The 24,586-nt window shown below is 29.6% G+C and overlaps 1 protein-coding gene across 2 annotated transcripts in view; it reads left to right on the top strand.

Annotated features, from left to right (window-relative positions):
• Positions 1–642: 642 nt before the first annotated feature.
• LOC124530283 (cAMP-specific 3',5'-cyclic phosphodiesterase-like) overlaps positions 643–24,586 on the top strand; it is a 155,233-nt gene continuing 131,289 nt past the window's right edge. The window contains exons 1-2 of one of the 2 annotated variants that reach the window (XM_047104363.1): positions 643–898; positions 3,748–4,010. In XM_047104363.1, the coding sequence (XP_046960319.1) occupies positions 3,859–4,010 (152 nt within the window). In that variant the 5' untranslated portion in view covers positions 643–898; positions 3,748–3,858. Of the gene's footprint in view, positions 899–3,747; positions 4,011–23,337; positions 23,424–24,586 lie in introns of those variants that run through there. The other variant, XM_047104359.1, reaches the window with a different exon arrangement.

The following is a 24,586-nucleotide window of genomic DNA, read 5'->3' as shown; positions in this document are numbered from 1 at the left end:
AAAATACTTTATTTTTCAATATAGAATAGCATTGAAAAATTGTACCAGATATTTTTATTTGGAACAACTGTTACATACATTCATTGTGAAATATCTATTTCTAGCAAGGGCTGTCTTCAATAGGCAACAAATGCAATAAATCATTATACAGACACGAATAAAACAATAAAATTTAAAAGAAAGGTTGTCCTGAAACTCCCAGACCTGTAATTTCCTTCAGTATATAGATAAGATTGTACCGTAGGATTTCCTCTCTCAATTTGTTCTTTATCTTGAATTAGAAAATGCTTGGAAGTAAAGGGGAAGGTGTGTTCTTAATTCAACATAAAAAACAATAGAAAAAAACATAGCCAATATTCCTTTGAACAACAAGGGTTAAAATACCGCTTAAATACTGGATTTGTGCATTGAAAATAAAAATTAGGTAAATACATGTATTGAGTCCATTATTTATAACACACGTCGTATACTATTGTTTTGAATATGCTTAGAGAAAATTTTGTAAAGGCTTTGTACGTTTCTTAAATTTTTTGCATCTGAGTCAGGCTAGTAATGACAGACAGAGAGTTATCACCGTTAATATTTTTTAATTTTTCACGGGAATATCTGCGTGTATGTGTCAACAGCTTTGTTGGCCGGCGCTAGTTTGCAGTTTACGCGCCAAGCCGCACGCGCAGTGCGCACCACGCTCTGGCTAATATAACTTCTATCGAATTTAAAATATAACGAGAAAGTATGCTAAATTCTTTTCACTACATGTGAGATTAAGAGAGAGTGCTGATAAGAGTGAGTGATTGAGTTGACAAATCAGCTGTGTTTTTGTGCCAGTGAACTAATTAAGAGAATGTAGTGTTATTATTAATAATCTTCAAAGTATACAAGCAATCGTAACCTTTACGTGAGTCTTAATTATCCAATCAATTTAAAATGACGTAGGCTGTAAAATAGACATAATATTGTAATTAAAAAATATATTTATAGTATTATTTTTAAATCAGAAATATAATTTTAACGAAATAAATAAACAACAATGTGATGTGTAATATAAGATTATTTTAAAAACGTGTTTCATATTTTTTGTAATCTGTATTTTATAGATTATAGGTAAATAATATATGTAAATTACGATAGGAAATTTTAATTCCCCAATGTTCACGAAATGTAATTTAAATCGATTACTTGCTCGGAGAAGTCATTAAAAAAATACAATAATAAAAAAAATCCATAAATATGAACAATAAATTGTTCATATATAAATCGAGGTCAATTTTTTATCAACATAAGGATTCTCGCAATACACAAAACCTCCTAAACACACAATGATATGATTTGGGAATATGCAGCCCTCGGGTTATCGCGAACTCTCTGAATAAAGAAATTACTGTGTCTGCTATCTTTTACATAAAGTTGGCATGTTCTGAATATTAAAGATTGTGAAGGCGAGCTTTATTAAAAGATTTTGAATTGACGTGAATTGATATTTTTTTGTGCTTTTATATATTCAAAAGATTAATATTATATAAATATATATATATATTTTTTTTTAATAATAAAGTCATTTATTTTCTCTCTTCACAAAAATACTATAGACATCTTACATACATAATAGACATACATAATAGACATCTTACATAAGAAGACATTTGTGAGAGACTGGAGCCCGTGATGGGTATAAGAATACCTGTATTACAGGTCTCCAGGTCCCCACACCGCCTTATTAACAAGATGTGCTCATTACATTAAATTGTTGTATGTATTGGAGAGATTGTTTGTGTGTGTTAGAGTGTGTGTGTATGTGTGTGTGTGTGTGAATCAAAAGCAAGCAAAAAAGAGACAGTTAGATTAACAATATTCAAATATTGTTAACCTAACTGTCTCTTTTTTGCTTCACATTTAAAAATTCGAGATGGCCTAGTGTGTAGTAAAAGTACAAGTACAACGTTATATATAACCGAATGCTACAGGATCAAATCTGGTCAAATCTGTTGAAGCATCAAAAAGCTTTTATATGCATATTTGAGTTTATAATACGTACTTAGCGGTGCCGCACGTGTATCCAACCCGCATTGGACAAGCGTAGTGGAGCAACGTAATAGAATCAGCTCTAAAACTCGTCTTTAATTAATTAATTTAGTCTAACTAGTATTACTTACACTGTGCACGCATTGTTTAATATTGTAGTTTATTTTTGAATACTACTATTCATCTTTTAAAGTGACTGTAATTAGTTAAAAGTGTCAAATAAATAATGAGAGAGAGGACGTGCTCTGGCTCAGGCAGTACGATTTTTTAATTTGTTGAAATAGCGCTCCACGTCATGTTTCATTAGAATAGAATTGATGATATTACAAAAAAATACTTAAAAGCAACTCTGATCGTGGAATGTGTTAGAAGAAAATTATACACATTATTTTTAGTACAAACTTCCTGTTGCTTCCGACTAATCATCAAACGGACAATCATTTCGCATTTCGCCAGAGATCAATCTTACGATTTCTAGGTAACAAAATAGTAAAAATAAAAAAATCTATAAAAAAATAATAGGTTTAGAAGCTTAGTTTACAATTATTTTAATATTAAAAAATAAATAATACAAATTTATACGTGAACCTCTGTCTGTTTGTTGCTGAATAAGAACATAGTCAAATATGATACTTTTTTTTTTTGAAAATAAAATTCTGACGCGGACAGCTTCGAGGATAGTTAGTTCATCAAATTTATTTTCTGTATACAATTGGCGACACTAGTGTTTACAGCATGTTAGAATTCTAATATTCATTCAAAATGCTGTTTTACAGACGCACAGATTGACAGATTAATAAGAAACATCGTAAATGTAGATATCGTAACATCTCGCGTAAATATTTTTTTAAAGTATTGTTGTAGTAATCATTTGTTAATGTATTTATAGTCTCTAGACATTTTCTGTGGCAAAAGTTTGCAAAGTTAAAATGTGTTGTCAAATGTTTTTTTTATACCAGTCCAATTATAAACTTTACAATGTTATCTTTACAAAAATAAAACTATTAAGTGGGTTATGAGAAAATTTTAAAATAAATTATTCAGAACAACGTCTGGAATAGCCTATTGTAAAAGTGTTTTATTCGTCAGGGAGCAGAAAAATAAACTTCTTCAAAAAGTTTTTCTAGTGATTGATTTATTGCTCGTCATGGCAAAGTCTAATAATATTGAGAAGCAATTTTAGAATATTTTTAAGATCAAAGTCGTGTTTATTATAGACTTTGAGACGAAAATAAATACATATATAATATAGAATAATTATACAAACTATTAAATACTAACTTTTAAGTTGCTAAGTTGAGTTGAGCAATTATCTTCACTCTCCTACCATCTTAAAAATATCAAATCAATATAACAGAAAGGAAAAAATCAGTGCTTTAATGTTATTATTTGTACTAAACATTCGTTTAACAACGTTTGTGAGCACGGCCCTAAATAACTTATATTTATTAAAATTTAAGCGTTACGAATTTCGAAATATTAACAAAGTATTTTCGTATTTTCGCATTTCTATCATAAATAAATATATACACCAATTATATATTCCTTTGTATTACTTTCTTGTTGTTTATACAACGAAACTAGTTGTATTTTTTTTAGAAAAGTAAAGTTATTATTACTGAAGGTTGTGTTATTTCTGAAAACTTAAATTAAACGTAAATAATTGTACAATGATTGCTTTTATACTTTGATTAAAAAACTTTTCTTTTACTAAACATTGTTTAGATTCGTTACAATTTTTATTGAAAGAAAATGTGACAAATGTACTTGAACAGTGGCGACATCTCAATAATTCACGACACATTCGTTTAAACTTTGACTCGAACCTTTGGAATAATGTTGCCAATCGCTGAATTGGAGGAGGGCGCCACTGCGCTACTTGCGGCCAACGCGAACCGACATCGAAGGACCCGTGACCGCGTGGTTACCGCTGAAGTCCGCGCTATACGCCGTAGGCGGGGCTGGACTGTAGTTGGATCTGAAACTAGGTAAGTCTCTACGTCGCTAATAGATGCCGCTAATATTGAAACTGTGCTATAGCGATCGAAGTTTTCTATATCATCCATTTCTATATAATATTAGCGTTAGCAAAATAAATCTTGCAAACCGTTTAATTGAATTATTTAATTTTTACCTGTCTATAAAGCTAAATAAATATGTTACTTCAAATGATAAATTAATTCCTAACTAAATTACATAGCTAAATACAACAACACATTTTTGAAACGGTCTGTACCTAACTACGTATTTGATTATTTTATAATTTTAGCGAAAAACTATCCTTTAAATACATAATTGTAGAAGTCTTGTATGTTTGTCATTAGTTCTGTTTTGTCTGATATTTCCATCGATTTCGTACCGATTTGAGTAGATATAAAGGATAATAAATATGTATTTGTTTTTAATAATTTGATATATTTCTGAGACTATGAAAGTTTGCTAAATGTGGAAGCTCCAAATTATTCACATTGACAGTTTTTTCGTGGATTTGGAAAATGCAACAATTTTCACATTACCTTCGAAACGCATAGTTTTAAAATATATATTATTATACAGGTTTCTTTTAAATTTTAAATCGCTTGGTACAGATTTAGATAGTTTTATTTGAATTTTATTATATACTGTATAACAAAAATATTATTCTTTTTAAAACAAGTAGGTTAGTAAGATAAAGCACGTCTTGCTTTTTAATAAATTCATAATTTGTATTCGGTGTTTGACATCATCTTGAGAAAACTCTAAATTGTAATGCAATTATTACCATTGAATACTATATAAATGTACATAATAAAATATTTTTAATAATTTTTCTAGAAATGTCAACTTTGAATAACAATTGAACGAATTTTCTTTGAAATGTTCTTTCACTGTCTGATTTCAAGATTGTCTTTTACAGATTCATTTAACATTTTCTTTGTCATTTTAAATGTGTTATCAAAGAATTGTTTTATTGTTTCATTAAAAAGAAAACCACAATACTTCTAACAAAATGTAAAATTAAAACAAAAGTGATGGTAAATTTTACTTTGATAAATTCGAAAATTATAATAATTAAAGTTAATTTAATTAAAATTATGCCGTAAATTCTTGGAAATGCATTTACTATTGGATTGGTTTAACGTATGTTAAGTGTTTTTTACATTGCTTGTAAAATTGATGTACATAAGGAAAAATATCCTTGGGTAAAATTTACAACGGGTTACAGCATACCGTATTTTAATTTTTACTTTCGCTTTAGTCATTGTCAAATCGTATTAAAAATAACTTAATTCCTAAAAAACTGCCTTGTCATCTACTACGTGTTCTCATTACGCCGTCATTGATTTTTCTATTAAAACTATATACAAGTATTGTACACGTGTGTATGTAAGCTTCATATATCTACGTAGGTAGTACATAAAATATTCGCAACTAGAAGCTTGAACTAGCTACGAACTACGACATATAAACTAATTGGCATGCAGTTGGAAGCAAAATTGTTAAGCAACATAACTTGTAATATAATATCATAGAAAATTTTTGACTGAGTTTAATATGAAATGATCTTATATCATATTGTAGTATTCTTTTTTATATTGTAAGTTTTTTTTAATTAGAACCTTTTCTCGCTTACATATTGTCTTATTTCATATACATTGAGTTATTTTTTGCTTGGAATTCCATTATTAATCTTTGTAATTGCGGACAGCCTGTCCGGTGATATCCATTGTAAATATAACCGTACAAGCTTCTATTGCTTAAGGCCACATATTTTCCTTTCTTATATTATATATTTTTTATAATACTAGTTCTTCGCTTTAACAGTTAAACACTATTTTCCATAGTTGCCAGTGAGTTGATCTAATATGAAAACGTACAATATTTTGTCATTGCATGGCAAACAAATATTTTGGACGGTTCGATTGGATGCATTTAAGCAAAGTATAGTATAGCGCAACCTTAAAATACAAAATAAATATTCTCTCTTAGTGCACGTTATAAAACAAGGGCCATTGGTTTCTTTTGAATCACAATATTTTATGACGTAGGTTCAGCGTTGCTGCTATGTCTGACTGCTTTATTTCAGGACTTTGTTTTTTAATGATCATCATTGGATAATATTTAATTGTTTATCTAACTGAATGCGATTGCGTTAAATCTACATAGAAAAAGTAAAAAATATCTTCTTCTCTGTTTTATTTTTGGAACGAAGTTATTTTACGCGGCGGTAGAGTGAACTGGCACAAATCTTCCCTTTCTCTTACTATTTATTATGTACGATGTAAGATAATACACATTAAACTAATTTTATAACTTCATTTACTTACATGCACAGATATATTAACTCTCTTTTAATGTTTTGTTAGTTAGCTGGTAACTAGTTTTATGTAGTTAGATGAAATACAATAAATTATTAAAGATTAGTTCATAGTATTAACTACAAACTTGGTTTAATATGTTGATAAATTATTTTGCATTTAAATTTGACAAATATTAGTTGCTCTTTCATCTTTTAATAGTCAAACAAACTATAAATAATATATGAGTAAAATCATCATTAATACATGAATTATTAATATATTCGTTATTAATAACCGAAAAAGATTTAAAAATATTTCCTCTGCCCTCGAGTCCTTGAATTAATATCAACAATCTCTGAATTCATTACAAAGCTTTACTCGTCGTTTCGGCACAATTTATTTAGCGAGGTATTTGAGAAAAATGGAACGGAACATGTAAAATAAACAATTTAATGAAAAATAAAAACAAATACTAAGGAACATAAACTGTATCGCATATCTTTAAACATCAAATAAATACATTACTCATGTAAATAATTAACACTACGAAATCCTTAATACTTTATTACCATGAGCTGAGATGGCCCAGTGATTAGAACGCGTGCATCTTAACCAATGATTTCGGGTTCAAACCCAGACAAGCACCACTATATATATATATATGTATGTGCTTAATTTGTGTTTGTAATTCATCTCGTGGTTTGTGCATTCCACCAACGCGCATTGGAACAGCGTGATGGAATAGATTACAAACCCTCTCCTTAATAGGAGAGGAGGCCTTAGCCCAGCAATGGGAAATTTACAGGCCGTTACTTTACTTTACTTTAAATTTTGGCTTGAATTCCAAACCACGATATTTAGGTACCTAATATCAACTTGGCTTGACTTTGCGGTCAATACTACATATTTTCTGATTTATGTGTCTTCCCTATTTTCCGGTTTACCCAGTTGTCACTCAACTCACACACACATATATACACACACAGGATCTCTCAGATTATTTTAAAATACCAACCCGTGACTTTCTATTCATACTGTTAGAATCCCAAACCTTTCTCTACACAATAGCGTTGACGAACACTGGCTGTGACCTTTTATACACTATAACCTTTAGCAAAATAACCCTGGTTTAAAGTTACCTTATGCGCAAAAACTCTTCTGTCTTAAAAATAAGTAATATAAATATAATATATGTATATAATATATAAGTGATGAACGGAAAAATGCTGCTAGCATTCTTGCCACTATTCCACGCTGTCATGACTTATACAATAACTATTTATAATTCATATTTGTAAATATTTTAAGCATTTAATATTATTAACTCTTATGTTAATAAATAATATAGTTTAATAATGATATTGAATATATGCTTAGTACTTTTTGTATGGAACTTGTGAAGTTTGCATTTACATATGATATTCCACTGAATAGTACTTGCATCAAGTAAATTTTAAAGTAACACCCAGTAAATATTTCACTGCTAGACCATCTCTCGTTTTCAGGAGAAGATTTGGATATTATTCCATCTCGCTGATTCACTGCGGGTGGGTGGCAAGTCATTTAATTTAATTCGACACGTTATGTAGGTTTACTTATAAAGTTTTCCTTAAACGATGAGAAGGATCTAATAGTAACCACAAATTAAGAATATTATCATATAATCGATTGAAATGATAATAATAAAATGATATTAAAAATAATCATTTTTTTTTGCCTGGGCCTAATTAGTTTTATACTAATTATAATTTAGTTAACATTGTTAATTGGAATTTTGTTTTGCATACCATTTCAATGAATCGAGGAGATATTTGGAGTTTGCCATGCGCATATCCGAGAAGAATGTCTGATGCGTCAGCCAGACGCGCTGTTCAGGTGACGCTTCCCGGGCTCTTTGGCAACATGCCTTCACGGATATAGACGGGGACATTGCGTACATACTTGTGAAAAGGTTTGGTCACATTCACGTGAAATAATAGAAATTTAAATAAAGAAGGACAAACCAGCTCAGTGCCTTCTTCATCTATATTATTCAGCAGATTTTTTATTTAATTCGGTATTATGTGTTGTTGATAAAAAGAAGGAAAAAGGGTAAAATAAATTAAAAGTATCCAATTTTTTTATAATGTAGGACATCGTTTCAAAAACTTACACATTCTGATAATTAATTCATATCATATTAACCTCGGTTTTTCATATATTTTTTTATATTATAACGTTATTTACTATATTTTAGAGGTATCATTTATGTGTTTCGTAGTATCCTTTGTGATTTGTTAAATATTCCAATAAAATTGGTATTTTTTACTCATACGTTGTAATAAACAATTCATCTGAAACGAATAATCAATATAAATATTATATCTTAGAATTACTGAACATAATCTAATTTAAATAAAACTAGTTATAACGGATTTTAATCGCGTATATTAATTATTTTGGACATCCCGACGTTTCGAGTTTCTACCCGTGACCACGAACGCTGTAAAGTGCTCGAAACGTCTGGATATCCAAAATAATTAATATACGCGATTAAAATCCGTTATAACTAGTTTTATTTAAATTTGTAATAATCGCGAAAATTTAAGACAACATTATAATCTGATTTAATTAAGAACACAATTTTTCACAAAAGCCGATTTTAGCTAATCGATAATTTTTAAACGCATATTTATTTATATGTTCGAGAATTTTATTTTTCTTCACAAACACTAAATGAAATTAAATCTTCAAAAAAAAATACTTGTTTGAAATATGTATGGCTAATTGGAGATACATTTCGCCTCGGGATTTAATTTGTGACTTTTCATTGTGATGGGCTTACACTAATACGTAGATGGATCGTAACTAATCACTTCGCCAAATATTACCTAATACATGTACATTATACTACTTGAGCTTTCCTTAATTTTATTCAGTGAGTCAATTTCAACTCAAAATACTTATAATTAATATTCTTAATTAGTCTAACTTGTTTCGTATATTAGCTCAATGCAGGAGACAAAAACTTTGAGTATAAAACTCGTGGTTCCGAATATAGTTCATAATTAAGAAAACAATATAACAGCTTTTGATGAAATATTGTAACAAATAGTAATTTCAAAATTGTTATGTCTTTTAACAAAAAGCCTTTTTTATAAATTACTCAAAAATCAAACGTGAGATGATCTAGCATTCAATTATTTGTTATTAGTTATTAATCAATATGACTCTAACTATTTATTAGAGACAGTAAAATATTATAACTTGGCATAGATTATCAGTCACATTTTCAATTTAACAACGTACGCGACAAGATAAATTGAAGCCACAAAAGATATGAAACGTTCATTGGGTATAGAAACAGTTTAAAAATACTTTCTAAAGAAGGTTTGAAAGGTCCTGTAATATTTTTTTTTTGTTCTTTTTTTATGGTATAGGTTGGTGGACGACCATATGGGCCACCTGATGTTAAGTGGTCACCATCACCCATAGACAATGACACTATAAGAAATATTAACTATTCTGTACATCGTCAATGTGCCACCAACCTTGGGAACTATGGTGTAATGTCCCTTGTGCGTGTAGTTACACTGGATCACTCACCCTTCAAACCGGAATACAACAATACTGAGTAAGTGTTATTTGGCGTAAGAACTGACGAGTGGGTGGTACCTACCCAGACGTGCTAGCACAAAGCCCTACCACCAAGTAAAGTTTGTGAGTATAGACTTATATAAAGCTAAGAGTTCGTATTCGTTATTTTCTCTACAGGATATATAATTATTTAGTAGATTTTAATCAACATACCAATTTCATTTAATTGGAAAAGAGCAACTACTGAATTACTTGCTGCTGCTTCTCGGTAAAAATCTGTATTGCGTTTCGGTAGCTTTACATTTAATTTGTCCGTTAAATGATTCAGAAGTGCCTTTGATTTTGATTGTTTATTTATAATATTCAGTATTGAAGAGATTAATTTTAATGCTTTTAACAAAACAGTTCACAGGCTTCATAAATTAAAATTAATACAGTTATGTCAACAAAATTAATTTTGATGAATGGTTTGTTTCAAAGTATAAATTATTACCTATATATTTATTAATGGAGGTAGAATTTTTAGGTAAATTTTATCCGATTATTTTAGGTTTCTTTGCAATATTTTCTTTAACATTGGAGGACGATATGTATCACAAAAATAAATTTAGCTTAAAAACGCAGGGTTAACAAGTAATTGGTGCTTGCCTGGATTTAATCAATGATTTTATGTTAGCAACATTCTATTCACTATTTTCCAAGTAAAAAAAGGTTCCACTACGTTGAACTGGGATATGAGATAACATGACAATTAGTTTTATTAGTATATCTATTTCTGCTCTAGCCCATGAAAGAATAAGATGGTAATTGGTATTTTGATAAATATACCTCATATTATATAAGATACATTTCTGTTTCCGGTAATTAAATAGTTCCCAAGTCGTGAACACGCCTTATAAGTAATTAAACTTTATTAACTAGCGAGTCTTTTCATAACTTACGACTAGTTTCTGAGAGTCTTAACAGATATTAAATTAGGTATACAAAATTTGATTAGATTTGATTGTAAAATTATATTTTTATCCAATGGTATCCGATACTTTAATACACCTATAAACATGCATGAGTCATGTTTATAGGTGTATTAAAGATTATATAAGAAACAATGCGAATGGCTTTTGAAACATAATTAACTATTAGAGGTTTAGTTTTGAGGATTGTGATTTAGTCATTGATTATTTAGTTAATTAGTTATTTTCTTTCTCGGATAAACTACAAATATCACAACTGTTAGTGTAAATGAAGAAAGTTTTCTTATACCAGGGAAGACGTGCTCTAAATCCGAGACAAAGTTGTCAGCACAAATGTTATGCTTGGAATTACTTATTTGATTAAAATGTTAATGTTACTATTTCATGCTAACTTTCTTAAACACGTATAGCAAACATTTTACTGGAAAGTAGTAATGTAACTCGTGTTATATTATGGTAACATTACGCTGGATTATGAAATTATATAACATAATAGCAGTAAAATTAATGTAAATTGCTGATGAGGTAAATTTATAATGTAGTATAATTCTTCTGAACGCCTAATTACCACGTTTTGCGTTAACCAGAACAAGCCTGTTATGGACAGATTTGAGTGTTACAAATGCAGGTGCACTTTCTATTTCCTTGCTCATATATGTATTATAATTTATTTGCATAGGAAAAATTAACTTAAAGCATATAAGAATTAAAAATGAAAACTGTATAAATCGTGTGGAATGGTGTCAAAAATGCTATCAGCCTTTCCTTGTTGACTCGCGATCCCGATCCTCTGGGCAAAAATTAACCAGCTCTCTCGTCACCAGTGGAGGCAGTAGGTAGGCAAGGAATTAAATTGAATGTTTTACACTACTAGTTTAAGTTCCAAGAGTTTCAACTGCAAATGGGACAAAAACATCATTTGGAATAAGATACGACTCTTTGGATTCTTGTTTGGAGCTTTGCTAGAGGTGAGTAAAAGCTGAAGGCTTTTACACAGCTCCAGCTCATAACATTGGTTCTTTAATAATGTTCTTTCAATTGATAATAACAAGTGTAATATTATGGATAACACTGGTTTACATAATAAACGAGTTTCTTTCCCGCTAAGGTTCGCAACAAACCTCCTAGTATGCTAAACTAAAAAAAAACTGAAGAAAAGGTCGTCCAATAAAACATTATAATATATAACGAAAATATTAATAATCTAAAATGACTTAAAAACATTTCAAAGTAATAATAATATAATAAATAATAATAAACTGATTGAGGAAATTGGTTAAGTTTGCATAACATGCCTTAAACGATTTTTTTAAACGGTACTTAATAATCTAATTCCAATCGGAAATAGTGTATGGCTTTTGTAGATCAAATCTCCTTTCAGTATAATATAGTTAGTGCAGGAAAAATACCTGCAATTTATTTTATAAGCACACAATTTTTCTCGTAGCGAGAGAATAATAAAAAATATTTGAATATCTGATGAAAAATGATGTGGACTGAATGCGCTGTACTAGCGTTATCAACTACAAAGGGGGTGGATACATTGCTCAATTTGAACTTATTTTCATGTGTCATAAATTCACATCTACTATATTTTAATGAAATTATAATCTCGTGCGATTTCGGTAATTATAAACTTGTCTGACACACAACTCACAAATTATACACGTATTTATAATTAATAAATTATTTTTGGTCCTTATTAACACATCGCTTATAATTACTAATATTTCGTCGAAAATCCCGGAATTATTAACGATTATCAAAACCTAAGTTATAATTTTAAGAGGTATTATTAATTAACAATTAAACAGTGAAGCAAAGGAAAATTATATAATAATAGAAATGTTGTTGTAATATTTCTCATGGTTTTATTTAAGAAATCGGAAATTCAGAAATGCTATGAAAGTGACAAATCATATACTATTAGTATAACTGCAATCACACTTTTATGAAATCGTCTAAAATAACAAGGGAAATGTATTACGACGCGACGTTCAGAAAATTACAAAAGATATTCATTTATTTCTTTTATACGAGAAAGAGCTGTTAACCTAGCTGGTTAAAAAATACAGCACTATCTTATAATTTCCCAATAGATTTAAATAAAGAACGTAAAGATATTCGTGCGATGTGTTTTTTTAACAAACGTTAAAGATATTGAATAAAAAAGAGCTAAAAAGCAACTTCAATGACAAAGAATATGGCTGGTTTTTAAAACTATTTCACTTTTTACCAAATTCCAATTACAAGGTTTTTTCATGCAAAAGTTTTTACAGAAATTGAAAAACGTGTTTTAATATGATATTTTCAATGTTATTTTGTACGGTCGGTAATGTCATATGTGAAAACTCTAACAGCAATAGTGCTACTTTTAAAAATAATTAATTTATCTATTTTGTAATTCTTCCTTCAGGTTCTATGCATTATATCAGAGGAAATATTATTTTATGTTATCAAATGTAACAAAAATAACTTAGAAATCTATATATACATACATAAATATGCAAGCAAAACAACCAATGACTCGTCTCGAAATAGTCACTCATTTCGTAACGTCGCGTCATAAGTCTACGTCTTACTAAAAAAGGATCTCTTAAGCCAGAAAATATATACTTCTATTATTTAATATTTTAAAATTATAATGCATGTAGTATTTACTTCATTTTACTTAATGAAGTAAAAATTAAAACAACTACAATTCTCCTTATCTTCTTCATTTGTATCGTTAAAGAAAAACTTGTGATTACTGTTTATTTTGCAATTTCTGCATTTGCAACTGTTTGATATTCTGAATACGCGACGCCCGACAATTTTCGTTGCAAACTTAATGTAGTTAAAGAAACTCTTGTCAACGATACGTGTCAACAACGCTAAAGTTGCTAATTTTCCTTTCGTAAGACCCAGCTCAAGAAAGTTAATTGATAGCACATTGTAATACGTAGACTTTAATTATAATATTTTGTGCTCACTTCTAAAAATAATGGATTCGTTTAGACAAACCACTGAACTTTGTATAAATTAAATTGTTTATTTATTGAAAAAATAATTGGAAAGACGTAAACAGACATTTTGCGCAAATGAAATTTAATTTTGCTTCAAACGAATTTCGTCGTTCCAGCCTAGCCAGGGGGCTAATTGTTTTGGTTTAATGCAAGATTTTAGTAACAATTCGTCGACTGGTTAATCACACGAAGAATTGATATACAAGGTTATAAGATTCGAAACACGACGAGTGCTACCATATGTAAATAACTCGTGGAAATACTACATGCGAAACATATAGCATATTCCAATGGAAGTAGGAAAAAAGGTAAACAAACTTACATTTACTTATTTAATGCGATTTGATAGTAACTCAGCTATATTGTGCACTACTAAGAGTTCATTATTAATTTATTTCTATTTATAATACAACCCCATTCCATTTAACTACTTATTTCTAGTTTAATTTTACTTCCAAAATTCTGATTACAGTTTCGAGGACGTTCAAATCGCAACTGTTTTGCAAATCATCATCAAATTAGATTAATCAAGGTCTCGACTAGTAATTTTGCGTCAATTTGCTGACAAATGTTGTGTATTTGGATTTTCTCCTTTTTATGGTTGGAATAGAAAATATGAAAATATATTCAATATGAATTGATTAAAACGGATCGAGGTGGAAGTATACTAATAATTAAAGTTTTAAAAATATTGAATAACTGTTGGTATTATTTTTAAATTACTATTAATGTCAACTTAGATATAAACAATAAAATTATATAATCCCTAAAACAAAATGAAAAATATATTTAAATATAAAATTATCGACTATATATTTGTTAAGGACCTAACACTACTATATATATAGATGGTGTGTATACATCACAAGACACTCAATATCTAGAATTTGTGGTCGATCACGTTTCCGCGCATCACTAATTCGCTCGAATATTGCTTATAATCACGCCAACCATGGATAACAACCACATGGGTAGGTTAGCAGTATATGTATACCTTTATGTCTTGAAACTCCTCGAACAAAGATCCTACCAACTCGATTCATTTGTATTTTATAGATGTGGTGTCTGTCAATTCGTAAATAACACATCGGAACCTATGTATATAATGTCTACCATATTGAGTAATATATCTCTGAAATGGTCTCTCTAAATCACAAACCCAAGATTATAGTAACAGTTAATAGTATAGTGTATAAAGATAGAAACTAATTTTTTTTTTTTCGAATTATTTATAATTAAATATTATACTTGTTATTTAATAACCTTTGAAATAAATTTAATAAAATAAAATTTACTTTATTCGGATACTGAAAAGATTTATCTTAGTTTAAAAAAAAAAATAAGAATAATATTATTCATGTCATACCATTTTTAATATATATTTTTGAAACGGAATACTCGTATTTACGAAAATTTATTTGGTTCCATTTTAACTGAAGATCGCAACAACACTGAATCCTCGTGTGTTTCATTTTCGTTCATTATTCATCTCGTGCTCGACAATCAAGAAAAATATTTTAGGAAACATGCATGTTTCAAATAACATTGTATCTTCTATAGTACATATATGTCAACTAAGAAGACACAGAAGAGGTCTGTGTTTCCTCTTTTGAAATGACTTATCATTTGAAATGGTCTCGTGGGGAAACATTGGATCACTAACGAATAATGCCTCGATTCGAATGCCTACATTTTCTTTGATTTGAATATTGTGTATTTAAAAAAGCATTAATTTACTATTACCCAAACAATGAGTGTCAAAGTGACAAAACCGTGTGTCTGTATAAACACAAAACATACAATTTCACACTTAATGCTTTCAATTAAGTTCTCTGAACAAAGTTATTATATGTTATGTGTATTTCGATTTAATTATTCTATAGTGTATTGTTTGCGTGAAATCTGTCAATTCATAATTTGTGTTATGAACAATTTTAGCAAATATTTTAAAACTAAATATGTACCTGAAATTTATTTATAAAGACTATAATTTTATTTATATATTTTAAATGGACTTAGTACTTGTAGTCCCATATCATAACTTAGTTCATGTATGAATTGTTTTAGTTTGTAGGTTTGTAAGGAATCACTAGTCTATTAAGCTCGTTAAGCAGATAATTGTTATTTGATCCAAACCGTGCTAGTCTACCTTATCTTCAAAGGCGCGATATGCTCAGGGAATTAATTTATCACGGCATTTTATTGTTTATGTGATCGTTGCACGAAATCCATAAATTAATTGTGCCGACCAATAACATAAAAAATACAGAGTCACGCTAAGTCTATATTTGTTTTTTTAATTTAAATAACATTATTTGACAAAATACAAAACAAACGAAAATTGCGAAAGTCAGAATTGAGTGTGTAAAAAATAAATCCATTGAAAAAATACGATGAATTTAAGAAATTTCACATGCTGTTCAAATATTGAAAATGTTCCAAAAGGACCTCACAATAATGTCTGCTTTCATGTATTTATTGAAAGTTTACATAATATTGTAACTTTACTCAAAAACAGATTCTTTATGCAGACTCTTCTTTATGCATGGTATCTTAAGAGCATTTTTTAAGATATCTCCACTCTACAAAACATCACAGATTATAGTACTGTCGAAGTTGGTGTGACAGACAAGAGGATTTCGTGGACACAGGCTGAAATGTTAAAAGCATTTATACTTAGAATGGAAAGCTGAGTTGTCAGTGTTTATATGTACTTATTTAACGTTAGTTTCATTCTAATTTTGTCACGCATTTCATAAAATAACATATTATATTAAATACAAATTAGTTCTGGTATTTCGTAAAAAAGATCAATAATTTAATTATTCGATTCTATTTTTAAAAATATTTATAAATAATAGTCAAATAAAAATATTCTCTGAGTAACAAATTAAACAAACGAATAACGAGAATGTAAAATTTCATTAAACGCGGACTCATTAATTTTATTTACCCACGCGAACAAATTAAAAATAAATCTTGTGTACGAGAATTAAAACAAACTTTTTTTTCGATATTAAAATCTATACATGTGTGTTTTAGTCTCTTAAAATTTCCTAAAATTATTTCTAAATTTGAACATGGTTTTGGATAATACTCTACGTATTAGCCTTTATTAGCATGAAAGTTATATTGGTATCATGATCTGTTAATGAATATAATGATGCATGATGAATATCGTACATCTAGATGTCTTGATTGAAAATAAAACCGAAAAAGCTTTATAATTGTTGATTTAATTGTGTCACTTTACTTTAATAGTCTGCTTCGACTTTCAGTAGCTAAGAGTTCGGTAAAAAATACTTCAACTATTTTGAATATGCGATTAGTTTCAAAGAACGAGTGATATTAATGTAGAAATAAATATTTTGGTTTATGATTAAGTTTTGACAGTACAGTAACAGCAGCCTGTAAATTCCCACTGCTGGGCTAAAGGCCTCCTCTCCCTTTGAGGAGAAGGTTTGGAACATATTCCACCACGCTGTTCCAATGCGGGTTGGTGGAATGCACATGTGGCAGAATTTCTATGAAATTTGAACCCGCAATCATCGGTTAAGATGCACGCGTTCTAACCACTAGGCCATCTCAACTCTTGACAGTACAATTTGATCTTAAATAACTAAGTTAAGCGAAATCACTGCGATACTTCAATTATATTTATGCGCTTAGATTGAATTTCCAAAACTAGAGAATTATGTAATTTCCCGTAATATACGTCCAGTTATATACTACTAGGCTAACTCATCTGCAATACATGCAATGTAATAAAACAATCGTTAGTGTAAACAGTAAAGATATCAAATATGCTCGTACACTTTTATTTCATTAATTATAATGCAATATTTTTAAGATAGTTATATTAAATACATTATATCTAAACAGATAAATTGAACATTGCCTCTTTGTAAAATTATATAATTATTTGTGTAAAATTTAAAAGAAACTTGACGTTTAATTTGTCTGCACTTTCGAGCGACGGTATTGTATTCTAAAAATACCTATAGACAGATCTAGACTTATGGCAGCCTCGATCCACTGATATTTGGTTTTGGCTTTTACGAGTCGGCCATACGTTTAATAAAAATGCTACCGAACCGAATATGCACCCGATTACTTGGTAAGATTTTGGTATCGAGCTTTCGCAATATTCAGATATATGTGCATATGAATGCATTGGAGCGGCATTAGCTTTGAACATGCTTCTATTAACAAAAAGACAATGAATGAAAGGAATAGCTTGAGTAATTGGTCATTTCCGTGACATTAAATTTCAAGAGATAATATCTCAAGACAGTAACAAATTCGATCTAACTACATTACTTAGCTAAAACAAATATTAATTTGAAATTTAACACAATAATTATAAAACAAGTCAGAGAACTTTTAATGGTTAGAATTTTAGGAATTTGTGCCGAATAGCCAAACATAGATACTTAATTAACCGAATCAGCCGAATATATATTAATAAAGAATCGATTTCGACCAATCTGAAAATAACATTACAGTACAAATAATAACTACTTCTGAGTCAATTTTTTTACTCGATTAAATTAATATTTAAATTTAAAGCTGTTCAACTTTTTAAAAACATCAATGGTACGAGTATGAAAGGCAAGTCGACATGCGCAAGTCTGCCGTTCGATATACGGTCTTGTAAGCTGTTTTGAATTACAGTTACTTGAATATTACTTGGTACTGTTTGCATATTGTTTCATTAAGGTCGTCTTAAAGCTTTAATCCTTAACAACGTTACAAAGATATGTTATAAAGGGTTCTTGAATTCATTTAAATGTAGCGGTTTTTTATTTAACATTTTCCACAATTCAAACAAAGGTCCTTCTGGATTTTAATAAAGATTGCATATTTTATTCAAGAAAAGTCTGATATTTCTTAATTCAACAGATACTTTAAGCGCAACCTTGTTAAAAGGTTTCAGTGAGTACAAAAGGAAATCTCGGTAATTCAATAAAACATCACGTACTTCGAGATATTGCAAGCAGAGCAAATCCTTTACCGCGACTTTAAATAAAGCTTCTTACAGCGAAATAACATCAACTACTGAATGCATAATATATCAAGAGTTAACTGTTAAAAAAATATTATTTTTTAAATAAGGCAATGTTATAAACGTTATTCAAAATTTCTAATTAATAACTCTAGACATATTTTGTGTTATATCATATAGATAAGTATAGTATTAGTGAGAACATAACATATTCATAAAGTTATAAGGTAAGATTATATTAACAGTTTATAGAAACGTTAGTTAAACTTTGATAAGCCGCTATCAAAACTAATACGGTTGTTATGTTTTATCCTACACATATCCAGTGAGGCTTTGAAGACCACGAGTATGATTTATAAACATAATCATACTCTCTGTTATTTATAAATAAATCCATCCAATCAGGGTAAAAATATGTATTACATTATAGAATTTCCTTTACAACTTCTGGTCAGTAAAATTTACCTGTTTTATAATAAAGTTTAAACAGTGGATCGCGTATTAATTAATACAAAGTAAGATAATACCATTATTGTACGCGAAATTCTATACTAGTGCTTTAATATTGAAATAAAACTAAAAATGAGGAACTATTTTGTTTATTATAAAGTTTGGAGGGAAAGTTCTGTCCTATTTTAAAGAACATATTTGAATTCATTTATAAAATATTTAATATTAATCAATTATTTCGTTCGCTCCGTTATTTGTTATAACTTGTTGCCATCTTTCAGGTAACTTGTAAATTACTATTTTGTAGAAGTTCTCGCCCTTGAAGTTACAAAAGTTGCTGACTATACAACTGCCTTAGAAACACTTTTAAAACAGTTGATTTTTTTGCCTTTAGATAAAATTGCGAATATCTGAAAAGGTCTTATCGGATGCAATGTCAGGTGAATACGATGGGTGACTAAGGACTTCCCATCCTAACACATTTAGATTTACTATGACCGTTATCATGGTGGAACACTTTTCCTTTTCTGGATGCTAACGCGGGCTCTTTATTTTTGATACCTGCATTCAACTTATCCAGCTGATTGCAGTACAGAACGGCGTTGATAGTTTTTCCCTATATGATAGAACTTTCCCATATACCAGTTTTCATATATGGCGCGATGGCTACTGGGCCATACCACTGGGTCAAAACGCGTGCATCTTAACCGATGATTACGGATTCAAACCCAGGCAAGCACTAATATGTCCAGTTTCAATTAAATTCTGCCACACGTGTATCCACTTACCCACATTACACCATTGGAATAATCTCCAAACAGAAACGGCATAGATAATTACATATAGTACAGAGTATACATGTAAATCTCAGACGAAAAATCGTGAGCTTAAATCCGTGTTCAAGACCACCGAGTTGTTGTGATAATGTTTTTTTTTTTGTATTTGCAGTGGAGATTGTGATAATATCTAACAATGACAATTGGTATACTCACCGACTTTGAAACCAAAGAAATTATGTCTGTTGTATCAATCACACTATCTCACTCATCCTTCAAACCGGAACGTACACATGATTTATATGTAACTATTTACATGAAACTACTGCTCTTCCGTCGTACTGTTAAAATAGAGGTTTTATTTCGCGCTCTTAATTTTTATCAATGAGATATAAATTCGACAACCAATTTATTTGCACATTCTAAGCACGCAACGCGAATTTCTTTTATCGTTATTTGGTCTCAAGATTTCATGCATCTTATAATAGATGCATGAAATTTATGACAGCGTTCCAAAATGTTATACGATATACAAACAGATAGCCAATAGAATATGAATACTAAATGTATTAAAAAAATGGTAAAAAGCAAATTGAAAGAGTGATAAATTGGTTCAAGACATTGGGCATTTCGCTTGGAGCTAGAATGACTCGGTGGTTTCTGAAATGAAATCTGGGTTTGAATTAATTATTTTATGAGCAAGATGGAAAACATAATGAGAAAACCTGCATCTGTCGGATAATCTCTTAGAACACCGTCAATGTTGCTTGCGAGATATATAACTCGATTGAAGGATTATATTATCCTGATAGAATTTTCATATATTGGTAACATACGTTTATAAACATTGACATTCTTTTTTTAAATGTTTATCATTCTAATCGTTTTTTTTTTTAAATATTTTGTCTACAGATCGATTTAAAGGACACATAATTTATACAATGTATAATTTAAAACATTATCAATTCTGATGGGCTCTTCAAATATTACTAATACAAAATATTACTTCCAAACCTTGTATGTGACCGTGAAATTAGCCTATAAAGATCATCTATATAACAATTGCAATAATAATGTTTCTTGTTATCAATATTACATTTTAAAGTATCTCTACAGACTATACATTTATTTAAGACAAGCTGTGCCCAATACCTTGTATGTGTTTGAATTTAACAATAAAGAAAGTGTTTGTAGCCTAAGTTACTCCTTATTATATCAGTTATCTGCCAGTGAAAGTCCGTAAAATCGGTCCAGCTGTTTCAGATATTAGCCGGAACAAAAAGACAGACAGACAGACAGACATACACATTGACAGATAGACAAAAGTTGTAAAAAATGTTATTTTGGTATATGAACCGTGTATACATACACATGCACTGAGTAAAAACGGCTATTTCAATATTACAAAGAGACACTCCAATTTTATTATATGTATAGACTGCACTCAACTTTTTCATAAATTTCGTACCTTTTTACATTTACATTTTAATTGACAAATACATTTTGTTTTTTTATTAAGCATATATATAGGCTTAGAATATTTATTACGGGCAAATTTTAATCTCAGTCGGTTTCGCTAAACTACGAACATTATAAAAATAAACCACAATCGATTATGAGAGGATTAATTTTCGAATATAATCGAAGAAAATAAATCTGATTTTATTTGAAGACAGCTATAAACATAAGCGGACGTAATTCAAAGAATCGCTGTTTAGTAAACCAAGCGGAATAAATCGTTTTTTGTAAGAGGCTTGGAGCCTAATTAGTAATTTATGACTTGCTCTACTCCAAAGAAAAATTACATTATAAAATGCAAGTTTTTTATTATGAAGGTAAAATATTTTTTGTTCGTTACTCGAGAAAATTATATAAAGTTCAGTTCTTCATTCATTTGTAAAAGAAGTCAGGTAAGATCAAGGTCTATTGTATCGTTCATAGATTATTATTTAAAATTTTAACAGTAAATATAATAGTTAATTGGCGTATTTTCTTTTGAAAAAGTTTTAGTTTTTAGTATGCTCTGAGAATTCGACCTCACGTGCATAGAAAACTGCACTTTAATTATACCTTGATTTCGATTTATTTAATTGTATGTCATATAAGATTAAACTTTTATTTTGTTACAGTTTGTATTTATTTAGACACATTATTTACTTACTTACTTTATTATTCCGTACTTTACGCAATGTCATGTGTATATTACGGCAAGTGCAACTTACTACAGCAATAATATATCTTTTAAACAAAAAAATGGACCATACGGCAAGTGATCTCTCCCAAGAGAGAAAAGATTCAAATCGATTCAGATGACAGACTCTTGATATAGACGACAAAAACGTTAAAAAAATACAATCGAATTGAAAGGAGGTTATAAGTTAAAAGTATATAGCAGGAGGAATTACATATTATACTATATTTGATATTATACTTGCTTCTGAAAATAGTTATTTGGATTTATACTATATTAATTAATGACGTAATTTTTTTACTTTTTTAATATTAGTGTCATATAAATGTATATCTTCATGCTATCTTCAAAATTCGGTATTTAAAATAACCACCGTCGATATTTATAGAAAGGTAAACAACAGAGGAGTACGTATCAAAGATATTTTGTTACACTAAATAAGGGATGAGGGGAATTTTTATAAAACGATATTAAAATATTCGTTACTTTTTAAATTGAAATATTCATACAAGAATTGGTATTTTAAATAAAATTTACTTTAATATTTATGAGTCAAATTAAAATGCAGTGAATTCGTAAACGACACGTTCATTGTATGTTAAATACCTATACGGATATAACACAAAAACAAAAACTTATGTAATAAAAATACATTCTCTACTCAATTACTTTAAAGACTTAGAGATATTTTGCAATCTTTATTTTCACCACTAAATGCAAATGTCTAGAATTTTCACTTCTTATGGAAAAGAACATCAAAATAAACATGACGCCACTTTGTTGATTCAGTTGAACATTTTATATATTTCATTATAGCAATATTCCCGTAAATGATAACTTAAATAAACTCGCATAAGGTATTAGAACCGTGAAGTTGATAGCCAATTATTACTTAGATATAATTGGTAGATAGATTCAGTAATAGTTTTAGGCTTCAATTAAATGTCAATTTTAGGGATTTAAATCGTTATCGTAGTAGAGTGCATAGTGGTGGCGGGCGATAAGCGCAGACCGGGCAAAGCGCGACGACCGGCGGCGGCGGTAGCGGCAGTTACAGTCGGTAGGCAAGCGCGGCCACACGCGCACCGCGGCCCGACGCCGCCCGCCGCCGCTTCCGCGCTCGCTTCAGCCCTTCTCTCACCCCCAGGTAAACACTCTTTATATGACCCATGTATACTTTCTACCTCGATCACTATTTTGACAATCCCATTATGTACTCGAACAACTTTATAAAAAAAACTGTCCTCAAAACTCATTTGTTTCAATTTTGTTTACATAATGTATCTATGTTTATTACAAACCGACTTGGATAACGATCAATTGGAGAGCTTTGTTTTGAATGATTTTATTTTTGCTATGCGAAGACACCTGCCTCTAATGACATGTTGTGTCATTCTTCTTGAAATAATACAAATGGTTTTAAATTTTATAAAAATAAACGATCTATTGGACTATTTGACTGAAACATGCGAAAACAGTATGTAATAATATGTCGTGTCGTAGATGAAATTGTAAAAAATAGTACAACAACGGAAATTACGATGGGATCAATTGGATTAAGCTGGTATCTATAAATTGAAGACAACATATCTTCAGATCGAAATTTTGTAACTGCTATCTCGATTATGCCTCCATGCAATATACTTTGAGCAAATATTGCCTATTCATCTTATCTAAAACGGCCTTCGGATGAGCTCGAAATGGATCTACTTATCAAGATTAATGTTGTGGTATCTGCATCATTACAAACAACGATCTTATAAGAATAATCGTGGCCAAATATATCCAAAGCAACACAAGTCAAGCAAACGGGAGTTCAACTTGAGGAATATGGAATTTGTTATGAATGAGAGAGTGATAAAAGTAATTTCTGCCAAATATTGGAAATAAGTTTCTGGAAATGATTTCTCCGGCGAAATTTAAATAACGTTCGCGGATTCGTAAGTGCTTTGGATTGCTCTGGAATTTATCAGTGACAAGGTGATTCAATTGGATTTTGTAAGTTACTGACATTATGTCACAAAACATAACATTTTATAGATTAATAGTAAAAGATATATAATTCATATTGCAAATCGCAACGTAAATGCGTTTCTAACTTAAATTAAAAACTATAAAAAATGTAAGAGTATAGTATTTATTCGGAACATCAATTCAATTTATATACCTCAACGACGACCAGTAATTTAGTGTTAATGTGTTGTGGAGTTTCATGGGAAATTGTATCAAATTTCATCGACATATCATATCAGACTACTTACTATGATTGTGTGATACATACATACAATAAATAATTTAGTAAACATACAT

The sequence above is a fragment of the Vanessa cardui genome, chromosome 6 (assembly GCF_905220365.1).
Source record: "Vanessa cardui chromosome 6, ilVanCard2.1, whole genome shotgun sequence".
Lineage (NCBI taxonomy): Eukaryota > Metazoa > Arthropoda > Insecta > Lepidoptera > Nymphalidae > Vanessa > Vanessa cardui.
The sequence above is the reverse complement of the archived record's forward strand: the minus strand, read 5'-3'. Positions and strand labels throughout refer to the sequence as shown.